The sequence below is a fragment of the Cloeon dipterum genome, chromosome 3 (genome assembly GCF_949628265.1).
Source record: "Cloeon dipterum chromosome 3, ieCloDipt1.1, whole genome shotgun sequence".
Lineage (NCBI taxonomy): Eukaryota > Metazoa > Arthropoda > Insecta > Ephemeroptera > Baetidae > Cloeon > Cloeon dipterum.
The window spans coordinates 2,989,876-3,006,033 of record NC_088788.1 but is presented as its reverse complement, the minus strand read 5'-3'; the positions used below and the strand labels follow the sequence as shown (position 1 = coordinate 3,006,033).

The window sequence follows — 16,158 nt, the reverse complement described above, 5'->3', positions numbered from 1 at the left end:
GGCTGCGCCACCCCTGAAATCATGCGCGCCCCTTAAAGCTAAAGGCCTGCCGCAGCCGCACACACACTCACACACACACACACACACGCAAGAGGCTGACGAAATGTCAAGGTCGTGATCCCCAGAGGAATAATTTATAGATACAATCGAATTATCATTATATAAAGAGAGGGGAATTTACGTTCTTGATTTATTCCAAATTGTTAGTTGTAATTTCCGCATGTTTTTGGTTCCAAAAATAATACGTTATGTTTAAGCCGGTTTTTTAAATCGATTTAGAAACGTTTCGAGGCTTTTAAGTGGTTTTTCCTCCATAATTCCTATATGCATACAATTTATTTTTTTGACAATTTTTCCTACGTTTTGATTTTAAAGTTTATTTTGCTTGGGAGTGAATATAAAATCTGTGTACAGGAACAGGAAGTCATCTAACAGAAACGTCGTTTTAATATAGTACAATTAAATATTGAAACTATGGGTCTTTCATGATGTTGCTTGTAATTTTTGTAGTTATTTTTTATATTTTAAACAATATTTTGACTTTGAAATTTTATAAATAAAATAAACTTAATTAAATTTTTAATGGAGTTGTTTAGAAACTTAGATCACAAGTCGATAAATATATTTTATAAAAATTAAATTTTAAACAAAAATACTTGGGAACTTACACTTATGCAAAACATAGAAAAATAATCATTTTCCCTTAAAAGCAAAAAATCCTTTGATATACTTCAATTAAATAGAATTAAAATCCTTTTTGAATTTTTTCGCGATTGCGTTCTTGCCTATAAAAGTTCCGTGTTGCAACTATACGCAGATCAAACGATCTACTTTGGTATTAAATTTTTCCTCAGACTACTATTTCACTAAAAAGAACTCCAGCTGAGCCATTAAAAAAATTAAATTTTCATTAAATTCCCGGCGTGAGTAATTCTTTATATTTTCTGTTTAAAAAATAATAAATAATGCTCTCCTGCTCATTGTCAGATCGTGTTTGTTTGTTCCTGGTCTTTTATTATATTAGGTTGGTACCGATCATTCGCTGCCGCCAGTACGGTTGGCACGCCTGCTGAACATACGCTGCGAGCTTGTCGCGAAGTAAATACAGAAGCCGGAATCAGCTTTCTTATTGATTTTCGGCATTTTTCGCCCCTAAATCGTACTGTGCCGGCTATGTTATCGATTTAAATCGAAGAAAATATAGAAATACTTGTACTGGCGCAATTTCAGTGACCTTTTTCTCGTTAAACCGGCCGAAAATCTACGTTCAACATGCCGCGTGTAATGATCAAGGGCGGTGTTTGGAGAAACACCGAGGTTAGTGTCAATTTTACATCTTTAAAATTAGAATTTAATTTGTACCCTTTTAACTATTTGCTTGAGGCAAATTTTATGTAGTTTCTTCAGCCCACCTCACTCTTCAAACTAAAATTTTAAAACGTTCTTCTTAAAATTTCAGGATGAAATCCTCAAAGCCGCCGTGATGAAATATGGCAAAAACCAGTGGTCCCGAATTGCATCACTGCTGCACCGAAAGTCTGCGAAACAGTGCAAAGCTCGTTGGTACGAATGGCTGGACCCGAGCATCAAGAAAACGGAATGGAGCCGAGAGGAGGACGAAAAACTTTTGCACCTTGCAAAATTAATGCCGACGCAGTGGAGGACGATCGCGCCCATCATCGGAAGAACTGCTGCACAATGCCTTGAAAGATATGAATATCTGCTGTAAGAATGACACCAAATAAATGGTATTAAAACCTCTAACAACTGTTTTTCAGGGATCAAGCACAAAGGAAAGAAGAAGGCGAGGATGGCATGGATGATCCGAGGAAGCTGAAACCGGGTGAAATCGATCCAAATCCCGAAACCAAACCTGCCCGGCCCGATCCGAAGGACATGGATGAAGATGGTGGGGTTTTAAAATGAATGAGTGGGGAAATATTTGATTGGAATAATTTGTAGAGCTGGAAATGCTGTCCGAGGCCCGAGCCAGACTTGCCAACACCCAGGGAAAGAAGGCAAAACGCAAGGCGAGGGAAAAGCAGCTGGAGGAGGCCAGGAGATTGGCTGCTCTTCAGGTATGCTCTTTTAAGATATCCTGTGATAAAGGTTTTTTTAAAGGGAAATTTGAAATAATTTTTAAATTTGCTATAAACTTAATTTTCTGGTATTTAAAAAAATAGTAATGCAAGAAATCAAATTTAGAAACGTCGAGAGCTGCGGGCGGCTGGCATCGAGGTGCGTCAGAGGAAGAAGAAGAAGCGGATGGTGGACTACAACGCGGAGATCCCGTTCGAGCGGCGGCCGGCGGTCGGCTTCCACGACACGTCCGAGGAGACGTTCAACCCGGACGACATCGACTTCAACTCTCTTCGGCAGCAGCACCTGGACGGCGAGCTGCGCAGCGAGAAGGAGGAACGCGAGCGGCGCAAGGACAAGCAGAAACTGAAGCAGCGCAAGGAGAACGACATGCCCATGTCGATGCTCAACAACCAGGAGCCGGCGCGCAAGCGCAGCAAGCTGGTGCTGCCCGAGCCGCAGATCTCGGACAACGAGCTGCAGCAGGTGGTCAAGCTGGGCAGGGCCAGCGAGGCGGCCAGGGAGGTGGCCACCGAGAGCGGCCAGCAGGCGTCGGACGCGCTGCTCGCCGACTACACCCTCACCACGCCGACCACCATGCAGACGCCGCGCACCCCCGCGCCGCAGACCGACAAGATCCTGCAGGAGGCACAGAACATCATGGCTCTCACGCACGTCGACACGCCCCTCAAGGGTGGTTTGAACACCCCCCTGACCGAGTCGGACTTCAGCGGCGTCACCCCGCAGCACGGAGCCGTTGCCACGCCTAACACGGTCATCGCAACGCCCTTCAGGTCTTCCAGAGAAGGTGATTTCACTCAGGGTTTATTCCTATTTTCTCATGCCCAGCCGTGCGTAAGAATGATAAAAGAATCCATTGACTGGGCAATCAGTAGTGGAAAATAAATTCTAAAATTGATTAAAAAATAAAAGTTAAAAAAACATTTAATTTTCAAAGTCAAAGAAATATGTCCTGACATCATCAGAACCCAGAGGTCTGTTTCTCCAGATTTCGCCCTGATTTTGTGTGCAGCTTTTTATTATTAATGAAATTAACATTGGAAATTTCCTCCAATTTTCAGGTGGAGGTCAAACGCCTGGTTCGTCGAGCTCTTTCAACACTCCCGGCTCACAAACCCAGGGCGGAGTTGGTGTTCTGCAAACTCCTCTCAGGGACAGCCTGAATATCAACCCTGATGACGCAGTGGAGACCGGAGGAGCCACCCCCGCAGCCCTGAAGAGCTACCAGCGTCAGGTCAGGGACCAACTGCGCCAGGGGCTTAGTTCCTTGCCGGCGCCGAAGAATGACTACGAGATTGTTGTTCCTGAGGATGAAGAGCCGGAAGGTGCCTCAGAGGCGATGATGACCGACGAGGACCAAGCTGACATTGACGCCAGGAGGGAGGAGGAGATCAGGAGGAAGTGTGAGTTGATAATTTAACTGTTGAAACTTTTTTTATTTCTTAAAATATAAATATTGTGCTTGTGTTTAACACTTTTTCTGATTATTTCTTATGACTTGTATTGCATTCTAAATTTAAATTAAAAATGCAGTGGCCGAAGAGCTGCGTGCCAGATCTCAGGCGGTTCAGCGAGACCTGCCAAGACCTGCAGACATGAACATGAGCATCATCAGAACTGACACTCAGTCCCTGAATGAAATGCAGAAGGTTAGTGTTTTTAAAATGTCCTCATGTGCTAAATAAATCACTCTTCTTTATATTTTAAGGCTGAGGAGCTGATTAAGAGGGAAATGCTGATCATGATGCACTACGACGCAGTTAAGAATCCTACTCTGTCCCAGCTAGGGATCAAAGATCCTAATGAGAAGCCGAAAGGACAGAGGCCATCCGCCGTCATTAACGAGGCGCAATATTTGTCATTCCTGCAGAGACATCCCTATGATAATTTTGACGAACATGACATTAAAACCGTAAGAAATTTTAACTAGTTTACAAACATTTTACAACACATTTCATTCACAGGCTAAAAAGTTGCTCTCTGAAGAGCTGGAGGTGGTCAAGCAGGGAATGGGACACGGCGACCTGCCCTTCGACGCCTACACGCAGGTGTGGAACGAGTGTTTGTCCCAGGTGTTGTACCTGCCTTCGCAAAACCGCTACACAAGAGCAAACTTGGCCAGCAAGAAGGACAGGCTCGAGGCACTGGAGAGAAAGCTGGAGAACAACAGGCAGCACATGTCCAAGGAGGCAAAGCGAGCTGCTAAAATTGAAAAGAAGCTGAAAATCTTGACTGGCGGCTATCAGGTATAATATATAAATTTATTTATTGACGGTACGCGGCATTAAATTAATTTCAATATTACAGTCGCGGGCACAAGGCTTGATCAAGCAACTGATGGACCTGCACGATCAGATTGAACAGTCTAAAACCGAGTTGTCCACCTTTGAGTTCCTGCAGAATATGGAGCGAAACGCTATTCCAAGGAGAATTGAGGTAAAAATCTTAACTAACCATAATTTAATATTTAAAATTATATTTTTACTTCTAATGAATTGATTCTTTAAAAAATTCTATAGGATATTTCATTATAATATGCACCACTTGACTGATGCCATAAAAATATCTACTTAGCAAATTCAGGGATATTTAAAAAAATCAACATAAATGCAGATTTTTATTTTCTATCATTTAATTAACGACAATCTATCTTCATAAACATCGTTTTCTTGTTTCAGTCTGTTACTGATGACGTAACCAAGCAGACAAACCGAGAAAAGGAGCTTCAAGAGAAATTTGATGGGCTCTCGACGCAGTGTAGCCAGTCGGAGACTCTTCGTCAGCGACTGGCTGAGAGTGTTGAGCTGCTAGCACCACAAGCTGAACCCCAAACCGCGGAAGTGGGCAGTGATGATGAGGATGATGATGATGATGATGATAATGATAATGAGAGGCAAGAGACGGCTGAGAAGTCTCAAGAGAAGGAGGAGGAGGAGCCCATGGAGGAAGACAGACAAGAGGAGGAAGCAGAGGAGACCCAAGAAATGGGTGATGAGGATGGTAATGAAAACGAAGATGAGTAACTTTTTTAGTTTGGTTTTTTCTGTACATGTAAGTGAAATAAGTTAAAAATAAAAAATTAAGAACTATAATATGATTATTTGAAAAGAAATCAAGCTCTCTGATTATTGGTTAATACCCTCTACGCCAGTTTTTTAGCAGTTAATCTTTTGAGCTTGTGACCGTCACAGGCTGTCAAATATTTTGTGCATGAATCTCAAAATTTTCGGAGAGAAAAAATCTAAGAAAAAGGCTGTCCGCGATTAAAAACGATAGTCTTTCTCTTAACAGTAACAGTCCACTCTTTCGCCGTACCCTGTTTTCATCATCAGGGGAAAATTACAACAATTTGAAACCATGAAATCGTTTAAAATTTCAATGACAATCTAAAATTAGCTACCAATAAGAGCCCAAGGGAAAGTGCATAATTTTTAATTTTACGTGTTACGCTACAGGAAATTTGAAAATTTTCCTGTGCTTTAATTTTATGGTGCATATTAATTTTTAAAGTTTTTTCAGTAATTTTTTGCGCGTGAATTACGGGTTTTTGTGCTAGTTTTAGACATCAATGTTATCTGTATTTTTTCGGTCAGTTAAAAAAACCAGAAAAAATTTTACATTTGCTGACGAATTAATCAGGGTTGCACCCGGTTTTTTCAGCACTGGATTTGAACGGTTTTTACCACTCAAATTTTACTAATTTCTTGCGCAAAAAAGAATTTATTCCTTTTTTCTTCTGTGAAAATCTAAAATTTGCGGTCGGAGTGCTCAAAATTTCCTCCACTGTGCAGATTTTTTCTTTTAAATTGCCATTTTAACGCCTCAATTTTTACAAAAATTGATTTGACAATTTTCCAAGTCGAGGTTAGAAGCTAATAATTAGTAAATTATTGAAAAATAAGGTGAAAACATTTTGCCTGCAAGAAACTGGTGAAATTTGAAAAAAATGCTACTTTGCACTGCATTTTTTTTAAAAATGCGGTTTTTTGCAACCCTGAAATTAATACTAAATTTGTATTTGACCGATTGTGAGAATAAAAACATTATATTCATACCATTATATTAGAAAATGAGGAAAATGATTTTGCTACTCTCGAACTTTTGATAATTCACGCATCTTTCAAAATACTCATGCCTTCGTCCGTTTCAATGGCAAACAAAATATTTTTGTTCTTTCTAAAAAAAAAACACCAAAGCACGCTTCTTTGTGTGTAACAATTTGTAGTTTCGAGGAAAAGTTGCAGTTTTGCAGTTTCAATTTCGATTTTAATAAATTATAATTATATATTTCTTGAGAAAATGACATGTTATTCGCATTCGCACAGCCATAAAGTAACCATCCTAAAAATCATAATTTTTTTCCTGATTTTTCCAAAAATCCCTTGCTTTTATAAAAATTAGTAAGAAATTTTTGCAAAAAGAAAATATCAACAGGCCAAAAAATCTAAAAATCTATTAAAATGTCGACTTTTTGGTTTTCGTCGGCCGCAAAATGACTTAAATTTGGAAGACTGGCGATCCCTTATATTTAAAATATAAAAAAGCATTCCCAACAGTTAAAATATGCGAAAAAAATCTGGGATGCTGCGACTGCATGGTGTTGCAAAAAAATCTCGCGCTAAAACGAGAGCCTGGAGCTGGTGGATCGGCGAAAGTGGTCGGGGTCGCCACTAGATGCCTCGAGTCTCCAGCAGGCCGTGGGGGCCGTCGAGTATTGACGTCACTCTGTTGCAGGACAGGAGCTAGCTGGTAGCTGGTGTCGGTCGGTCGGTCGGTGGTCTGAGGAGCGAGCGAGCTTAGCGTTCGCGCAGGCACGAACGAGCCAGCGAGCCGTGCGAGTGAACAGAGCAGAGCAAGGCTTGAAGGCTGTCAAGCACACAGAAAGAGACAAACGGACCAAACGCGCGTCCCAACCTCCGACGGGCGGTGCGGAGAAACGCGAGTTCGCACCAAACAATCAGCGGCCCTCTGGCCGGGCCGGAGGCGGCGGCAGTGGACAGCGTCCGAACAGCCTGACCGGACGTCAGGATGCCACTGTTCGGCGGCAAGAAGGATGCCACCAAGAAGCGCAAGGACGCCAAGGACGCCGAGAAAGTGCCCTCGGTCGAGGACAAGTACCACCTCAAGGAGCTGCTCGGCACGTGAGTACATACATACCTCCGGACACTGTCCCCAGTCCCGACTCTCCGCCCAGCTGATTTTGACATTTCGCTCGGACGCCGGAGGGGGCGTGGCCCTTTTGGAACCCTTCCATTTTTTTCGAGTGCCTGTTTTGGAACAGCTGTTTTGCGGGCTGTATGATATTCTCGTACGTGCGTGCGTGACGTCAGGTCGTTCTGCCGAATAATAATAATGTTCTCCAGGCTGGAAATAGCGCGCTCTGTTATGATCGAGAGTGTAATGGGACCATAGAAATTTTGGCACTGTCTGCCGCGCCGCGCCAGCAAATAACACCATTGCGTTTTAGAGGAGAGACCAGACCTTGCTTGTTCTACCTGAAACCACAACAAACAGTTGGATGAAATCAAATATCAAATTTCTGTTGCGTGCAGGTTTCTCGTTGTCAGTTCTAGAAATCTTCTATTAATTTCTTAATAAATTGCGTGTGCTTTTTTATAAAACAGTTTCTGCCAGGGTGGCATTAATTTGCTTTCCACCAGGTTATTTTTTACCACTGGTTTTTACCAATTTCTTGCGCAAGAATTGCAAGAAATTAATTTATTTCATTTTTCTTTATTGAAAATCTAAAATTTCGGTCGGGGTGCCCAAAATTTCCTCCACTGTGCAGATATTTTCTTTTAAATTGCCATTTTGCGGCCTCAATTTCTCCAAAAATTTATCTCTGACAAATTTTCAAGTCGTAAATAATTATTAAAAGTTTTAAAATAAGGTAAAACATTACCTGCAAGAAACTGGTAAAAATTGAAAAAAACGCATTTTACCACTGCATATTTTTTTTCAAAAAAGGCGTATTTTTGCAACCCTGGTTTCTGCAGGATTTGAATAGAGGACTTCTAAATTTTGGATTCTTGAAGTGCGAAAATAAGTTATTGAAATTTCAACCAAGCCAAATATTCAATTCTTGATAGTAGAATTTTTGATTTCACACTATGCCAATTTTCACAACATTTTTCTTATTTAAAAACTTTCCTAGTCTCTAGAAACAATTTAATTAAATTGGACTAAATCAGTGGTGAACAAGCAGTCGAGCTACGATGCTATTTGAAATGGGCAAATTGAGTTTTATTTTCCTGAAAATAACAATTGTTGAGACGGTTTTAGGCTGCATTATTTATTTTAGCGGTTTCTGCCGGTTTTGACGCCAATGAAAGTGGATTTGGACGTTTTTTGCCCATCTTTCAGGTTAATTTTCTAACCAAAAATTACGTTTTCAGTAATTGTTAGTATATTTTTTTTTAATATATGAGTCGGACCTTGTTAGTCCGTGCCCGTTTGCAAAGCAGAAAAAAAGAAAAGGAATAAAGGGTCCTAATATTTATTTAAAATTGTATTCAAAATCTTGTAATTTCATTAATTCTTCCTTATCATTTTCACGTTCAAAAGGGATTTAATTTTATTTCAAATTCAGGGGGCTCTCTACGTGAGTTTTGACTGTCTTGGAGAAAATACTTCATAATTTACGGGCGCCAAAGATAATTGTAAAATAAAAAAATGGCATCAAAATTCGATTTTGGGATGACAAAAAAATAACATTTCACCGTAAAATATATCGATTTTATGCGAAATGTTTGTTTCAAGGATGATTTCAATGGGTTTTGGCCCTCCTGACGATTTTAGATTGCTAAGACTCTCATGTTGAAGAAAACCAGACGCACGGAAAAACATTTAAAGTTGAGGGCAATAAATAAAGCATTAAATAAATATCCAGAGTAATTTATGCTTGAAAAATAATTACGATTTTTTTGTACTAACTTTTTTACCCCACAGATTTCGAAACTGCCATAGCCTTAACAATTTCGAGTTGCGCCTGGCAAGTCACGCGAGACGCAGTTTTTTCCTTAGTGCACCTGCAAATTTGCATATTATAGCATTGGCGCCTGCTTGAAAATTGATTTCCCAATTTATAGCCTAGTGAGACTAATTGCTTAATGGTCCGCAACGTTAACGGCGATTTGGCCAACGCAAACAAAAGCGAGTTTTGCGTAACCGCGTGCATAATAATTTGCCGAGCTTGGTGCAAACATTGAAAGAGAGTGTATTTGCATATTTCCCCTGGATACATAACATGACATGTGCTACAAATAGAACAACACTAGACTTACGCTTATTCAGCTCAAATTACACCATACATACTTTCGTTCGGAAAGACGCAATTTCGTCTAGAACAAGCTGAAAAATAGACTGAAATTTGTCGCCGTTGACCTTGAACCTTTTAACCTGTTAACCAACTCGGAGAACGACGGGTGCAAAGATCAACAGATTTTGGGCGCTTAATCTGATAAAAATGTATTGAAAGCTAAGAGGTCAAGGAAAAAATAAGTCACGCTGTACACAAGAATTCTAATTTTACCCTCAAAGGATTCTTGATAAAAACAGTCTAAATATTTTCCAATATCTGATCTTGAGGGAATTTTCAAATTAAAAATAAATATTGCTCTTGTGGTATTCACATATCTTCGAAATGAACACACTGAAAGCGAATTCTCTGGCACGTCTGCAGTTTCCACTCGAATTATGGCGAACATGCGAAGTAATTTGCAGCGGCAGCTCCCGAGCCGAGCCGCTCGAGATAATATGCGCCCAGCCTGACACTTTCTTGCCAGCATCTCTTGGCCCCTGGGTAAATATATATATATATATATATATATATATATATATATATATATATATATATATATATAAATCCAGGACGCACTTGTCCCATGCTTCGAAAAAAATAAATCCGTGGGGCCCTTTTAGAGAATAATCAAAATTGAAAAATTCCCGAAATTGAAATTATTATAAAAAAATTGTTGGCTGTCTAATTGAGCGTCATTTAGCGCAAATTTTGTGTTTCTAGCTTCATAACAACTCGAGATATTCATGATTGGATGGCCCATTTTCCAGATTTCAACTTGTTTTTCCGGGAAAACCTGGGGATAAGACCCCAAAAAATCAAAATTAAGTAAAAAAATTTAAATTTAATTTTTTTCACATTTAAATTTTGAAGAAAATTAATCAAGGTCTTTTCTTTCTTACACGAGAAAATCTTTGCTCCAATTTTGCAAGGCTGGCGTGATAAGGTTTATTGCCAAATTCTTGGTCGTCTGGTGTTTTGGTGAGCAACAGCCTGATCGATACTGCTGTTGGTCGTCAAGGGTGGCTTTTCGTGTGAGCGAGGGGAGGTATTTTCATTTTTCAAATTAGACTTTGCAGGGGAAGTTAATTGTTATCCCCAGGGGATGGTAATTGCTTTTATACTTGGCAGTCGCCACGACAATTTTACGGCGCTTTCATGCGCATCTAAGTAGTCGAGTTTTAACCGCGTCTTCTTTCGTGCATTCCCATTTTCAGCTCATCAATTTCAGCTCCCGCGGCCGGAGTACACCTATTATTTATTAATCCCCTGGGAATGGAGCTCGATTATGCTCTGGATTATAATGTGTTTGTGCACACTGGGGTCGCGCGCGCGCGCGCTCAATTCGGTGTTGCTATGGTTATCAAGTGTGATAGCGGTCAGCGGAGAGGAAGCCGCAGAAGGAGGATGTGATTCGAAAGCGGCTAATATTTAACATATGTCTGTGAGCAAGCCGACCGCGCGACTCACTGCATTTTTTAATTATTATTCAAGAGTTGCTTTTTTCCCGAATTCAGGCTCAGTGCTCACATTCACAACATGAACCAACCAAAGCAATAATTTGCATTTTATGATTTGTGTTTTGTTGGAGTGCAATTATACCTTTGGGATATTTCACTATGCGCATTGAAAGTTTTAACTTGTTTTTTTGAAACATTCCCATGTACGTGATTGTTTCAGCTTGTTGATTTCTGTGTTTTATAAAAATATTGCCAACTTATTTCCTTGCAGTGGAAAGCCATATGAATTTAATTCCAATGTCTTGGAAATTGTTTAAGTGGATTCAGGCTGTTGTGCCATCCAAAAGCAAGTAGCTATAAAATGTGGCGCAGCTTCAAATGAGTTTTACCTACCATTCACTCTCAAAGAAGCGAAAATTATTTTAAACAGCGGGGGCCAGAAGTGCGATGAAATTGGTTCGCTTTGCGCAGATCCAAGATGGCGTCTGAATGTGGGAAGCAAGAAGCTCTCTTTGGATTGGCGTACGAGTGTCAAGAGTTTGTTTTTACGATCCAAAAGACACAATTAGTTAAGAGTAATGCAAATAATCAGTCACAATATTGAACAAAACTTGCTTCTTTTCACGTGACCGATTTTCAACTGGACGCCATATCTGCGCGTCGCATGAATCTGGCCCCCGCTGGTTTTAAAAAACACCAATAATTCATAAATAATGTTCCTTTAAATGCCTGGATGCCACTAATTTGATTCCACAGTCGTATTAATAATTTGAAGGATGAAATAATCACATTTGAAAAATCAAAAAGCTCTTCTTGACAAAATTAACAATTTATTTTTGATGAAAATTCGTGAAATTTAGGACGGAGTTTATTTTTAAGAGAATTGACGCTGTGAAACCCTGGAAAATCCGTACGATTAGTTGCCAATGATTAAACTAATCCCTCAAGGATTAAGTTTAAGCCAAAACTGACCTAATGAGCGGTGATTTGAGATAGCAAAACTGTGTCCCACATTTTTATCACAGAAGCTTTAACGTTTTTAAATTTCACCGTACAAGATGTACAACAAATTATAACAAACCCGGATATCACTCTGCAGTGTTCAGGGTAAAAGAACAATAAAAAAACTCCTATAAAAATATCTATTTTTCAATCCTCCGCTTTCATTTTTGATTAGAAAAAATGTCACAGACACATTCGTGCCAAATGCAAAAATCATATATATCAGATTACGAAAAACTCCCATTACCCACAAATCCATCACGCGCGACGTTTCGCTTTTTGCAGATAAAGAAGTTAATCCCCGTCAATAATTATTGCTCACGTCTGCCGGCTGATACAATAGAACGAAGTGCGTGCGTGTGTGTGTGTGTGCATTATTTATTTATACCTTATCGCCGGCCCAAAAACACGTCGCTGTCATCTCCAATCTTGCGCTGACTTTTGATTTAATGAGGACGTCTGCGTGCGCTCTTTTTTGCGTGTGACTGGCACGGATCGTTCCCCAACAGTCGTTTGGCGAATTATTTATTATACATGCGTAGTAGGATTATGTATACACTCTGCCACCTTAAGATAACAAAAATAAACTGTCGGCAAACACGGTTGTAAATTGTAAACGCCCCGAATTGAGTGATGACCCTTTCGTGACCTCTCAATACATGGATTTCCGTTTGAAATGGCTGGAGGAACTCACTTTCCGTCAGGATTAAAGGGAATTTGTATTGAAAAATAATTTTAATTATTTAAGAGAGCAAGTTTTAATTTTCCGAGAAACTCGGCTCCAACATTTTTATGAAAATCAAGCCGGAAGCAATGTTACCCTATTTTAAAATCACGACTTCAAAATTTGCCCCTTGGATAGATCGCGAAAAGAGGAATCTAGTGAAAAATCCATGTAAAATTTCGTTTAATTTCTCGAAAAAAATTACCAAACCTAAAATTTAATTTTTATGGAGAAGAATATTTGATAACAACAATTCACTGGACCTCATTCTCGTATAAAAAATGCTATTTTTTATTTTTTAAATGTTGTCAAGTAAAGATCTCCTGCAAAAGACAAAACTATGTTTGCGAAGGAGCAAATAACTTGTCGTTGGGTCAGAGCAAACGGGCGAATGTGTCTGTAGTTCACAGCCGACTGCGCTGGGATCCGGTTCATTCGGTCAATGGCAACAAAATAAAGTGGCAAGCAGCGCGAGAGCGGCTGCGACACAAAGGGCGAAAAGTGCAGCGGCGGTGCTTGCAGGCGCACACAAAGCGGACGATTCGGGGCGGCGAGCGGCGAAGGTGTTGCTGACGACTGGAAAATCAATCAATACGCCAACCAACCACGCCGTGCTCTCTTTTCCGAGCAACCAACCCGCTGCGTCGTAATATTGCAGCCGATAATTGCAATAACGTGATTACTGCAATCGTTACAATCGTTTCCACCCTTGCATAAGTTTCGCAGGGTTGCATTTTGCTCAACTACCCAGTTTTTTCACCACTCAATTGTACCAATTTCTTTCGCAAGAATTGCAAGAAATGAATTTATTCCATTTTTCTTCTGTGAAAATCTAAAATTTCGGTGAGAGTACTCAAAATTTCCTGCACTGTGCAGATATTTTCTTTTAAATTGCCATTTTGCTCCTCAATTTCTCCAAAAATTTATCTCTGACAATTTTTCAAGTCGAGTTTATAAGTTAATAATTAAAAAATTATTGAAAAATAAGGTGAAAACATTGCCTGAAAGAAACTGGAATTTTATTTTTTTTAAATGCGGCTTATGTGCAACCCTGATGTTCCGGAACCAGAGTCGATTTTCCTATTGGGAGGAGCCGAATGGAGAAAGAAGTCACGCACTCTGTGTTATTGTTTAAAATTAAAATATTGCGTTCCAATTATATATATATATATATATATATATATATATATATATATATATATATATATATATATATATATATATATATTGCGTTGTTTATTAAGATAAGAGAGCTCGAACCAAACACGGAAATAAAAACAACAATGGGAACATAAAGCTTAATCAGGCGTAGCAGATAAGCTCAAGTGCGTGATGCCAACTTTCTGCAGGCCAACTATATTTCCCTCGTGAGTTTCATTCCATGGATATCGATTAAAACATGTAATCCTTAGTAGTTGCTTGTTGTTGTTCCTGTTATCCGCTAAACTTTGTCAGCTTATGTTTTTAATAAGAAAGGAAAGGGCTGCTGGAAACTTGCTTGGGGTTGCTTTTTGCACCTGGTTTCTCGAGCTGGTTTAATTAGCGAGTTGTTTGCCCACTCCGAGTTGTTGTTTGTGTTTAAATGACTTCTTGGTAAGTTTTTTTTTTAATTCAAGTAAACGGGTCTGGATAAAAACAAACTAATTTTAGCCAAGTTGAAACGAAACACGTGGAAAAATATCTAAAATTTTGATCCTTTATAAAACTAATGATTCTCCTCAAAACCAATTATTCAACAGATTGTTTTGTGCTATAACACAGATTAAAATAATCGATTAAAAAATTTGCACATCCGTAAGTCACTGGACTAATGATGAATGTATAAAAAAACTTGGCAAACAAATCAAGCCAAAAGCTGCAAAAGCGGTGAACTACAAAAGTGATCTTTCGTCTTTCAACCGCAGTGTTAGCTGAACTAAACAATTCTCATAAAAACGGCTACCTTTGATAATGGGATCGGTTCACACTTTGCAAACAAACGAGAGAGAAGAACTCACTCAATAGTATGCAGATAGCAATGGCAATAAAAAGCGTGTTGAGCAGAGTCTACAAGCATAATAGTCTTTGAACACGCACAACAACTTTGATCTCGCCACCGATTGTTTGTGCATTTAAATTTTGATTGCACGTCCAGGTTGTAAAAGAGGAAGCTTTATTAAAATTGCTGCCTCTCTGGTCGTGGCGTGTTAAAGGGAGAAAATAATGTATGTCTGATATCGTACGATATCACATTTTCTTATTCGGAATTATTGCGATAGCTTTATCAACTGGGACACAAATTAAAAAGTTTCCACGGCGATGTCCGCCATAATGTAATTACCTCTCACTTAGTTTGCATTGTACTTTGCCAACTCTGCTGTCTATGAATAAATCATGCAAACTGTGCTGCTGCGCTGCCGGCGAAACCCGTTTTGCGTGCCCACGATTTAGCGAACATAAAATTTTCATTATCTCTCTCTCGTGTGTAAAAGCGCCAAATTACACGTGTGAAGGACGGCAGTGCCAACTTTTGCTCGCGACCTCAAACAACCGACTGCAATTTGATATTCGCCGTGCCCTATTTGGTTGAAAGCGAAGAACATCAACTTCGGCGATGTTTGTCTGACGAAATGACATATAATTAGACTGAGCTGTTGTGATTATTGTGATCAAGCGGAAATTATACGACGTAATAACGAGAGAGGTTGCTTCACAACTGCTGTTTATTATGGGATAATTTAAACTGATTTACAAAACGCTAATAAGCAGGTAAAATATTTGGATAAAATTTATTTGTTTTCAGGTTTAAGCACTCCCCTGTTGTCTTCAATGATGCACTGATTTTTTTTTCTGATTTCTCAAAAAAATATTTATAACATAGCGGGGGCCAAATGTGCGATAAAATTGGTTTGCACTGCGCAGATCCAAGATGGCGTCTGAATGTGAGAAACAAAAAGCTCTCTTTGGATTGCCGTACGAGTGTCAAGAGTTTGTTTTTACGATCCAAAAGTATTGCAAATTACACGTCACAATATTGACCAAAACTTGCTTCCTTTCCCGCATTTTTACGTGACCGTTTTTTCGCGCCGCACTCCACCGGACGCCATATCTGCGCGTCGCAAGAATCTGGACCCCGCTGATTTATCTAAAATCATCTCTCAAATTAAGAAAGAGCAGAAATTAGCCCGAGGGCCGATTGAATTATTGAGAGAACCGGCTTCAAAGTTAGAATGCAAGTCACATTTTAAAGTAGAATTGTTCCTACATTCGAAGCAATCACAAAATTAAAATCAAAACGATTCTTGCCACCTTTTTCTTGGCACAGCCGTTTATTAAACCTCAGTCCTGTGAACCCCCTTCTTCGGAATTAATTAATTAAATTAAATTTGCAAAGTCGATATCTTCACTCTGCCTATCACCGATATTAGCGAAATTTGCTAAATTACCCCTAGTCGAGCGTTTCGAATTTAATTGGCATCAAGTAGAGCACTCGACATGATCGGCTCAAAAGGCCAATCCAAGACGTTCTGGCTGAATGCACCGAATAATTTAGAACGCGCGCTCTCGGAATGAGAACCAACTCGGCGTGCAGGCAG

At 39.6% G+C, this 16,158-nt stretch overlaps 2 protein-coding genes across 5 annotated transcripts in view; both read left to right on the top strand.

The window, feature by feature from the left end:
* The first annotated feature begins 1,061 nt into the window (after window positions 1-1,061).
* Cdc5 (cell division cycle protein 21) lies at window positions 1,062-5,208 on the top strand. Its single transcript, XM_065484375.1, has 11 exons — window positions 1,062-1,317; window positions 1,460-1,725; window positions 1,779-1,909; window positions 1,963-2,078; window positions 2,206-2,887; window positions 3,162-3,503; window positions 3,634-3,749; window positions 3,809-4,012; window positions 4,065-4,346; window positions 4,408-4,536; window positions 4,779-5,208. The coding sequence occupies exons 1-11, from the start codon at window positions 1,273-1,275 to the stop codon at window positions 5,121-5,123; spliced, it is 2,658 nt and encodes an 885-aa protein (XP_065340447.1). The 5' UTR covers window positions 1,062-1,272; the 3' UTR covers window positions 5,124-5,208.
* A 1,684-nt stretch (window positions 5,209-6,892) lies between these two features.
* The window catches only part of CaMKI (Calcium/calmodulin-dependent protein kinase I), a 55,332-nt gene continuing 46,066 nt past the window's right edge, over window positions 6,893-16,158 (top strand). For 2 of the 4 annotated variants that reach the window (XM_065483208.1, XM_065483207.1), the window contains exon 1: window positions 6,893-7,241. In XM_065483208.1, the coding sequence (XP_065339280.1) occupies window positions 7,129-7,241 (113 nt within the window). In that variant the 5' untranslated portion in view covers window positions 6,893-7,128. The remainder of the gene's footprint in view (window positions 7,242-16,158) is intronic. The other 2 variants (XM_065483209.1, XM_065483210.1) reach the window with 2 other exon arrangements.

Bases quoted from the DNA above. Each gene is read 5' to 3' on its own strand.
- Cdc5 (XM_065484375.1), top strand. From the start codon at position 1,273: ATGCCGCGTGTAATGATCAAGGGCGGTGTTTGGAGAAACACCGAG. The intron at 2,079-2,205 runs GTATGCTCTTTT...AATCAAATTTAG, and splicing joins GGAGATTGGCTGCTCTTCAG to AAACGTCGAGAGCTGCGGGC. The intron at 3,750-3,808 runs GTTAGTGTTTTT...TTATATTTTAAG, and splicing joins CCCTGAATGAAATGCAGAAG to GCTGAGGAGCTGATTAAGAG.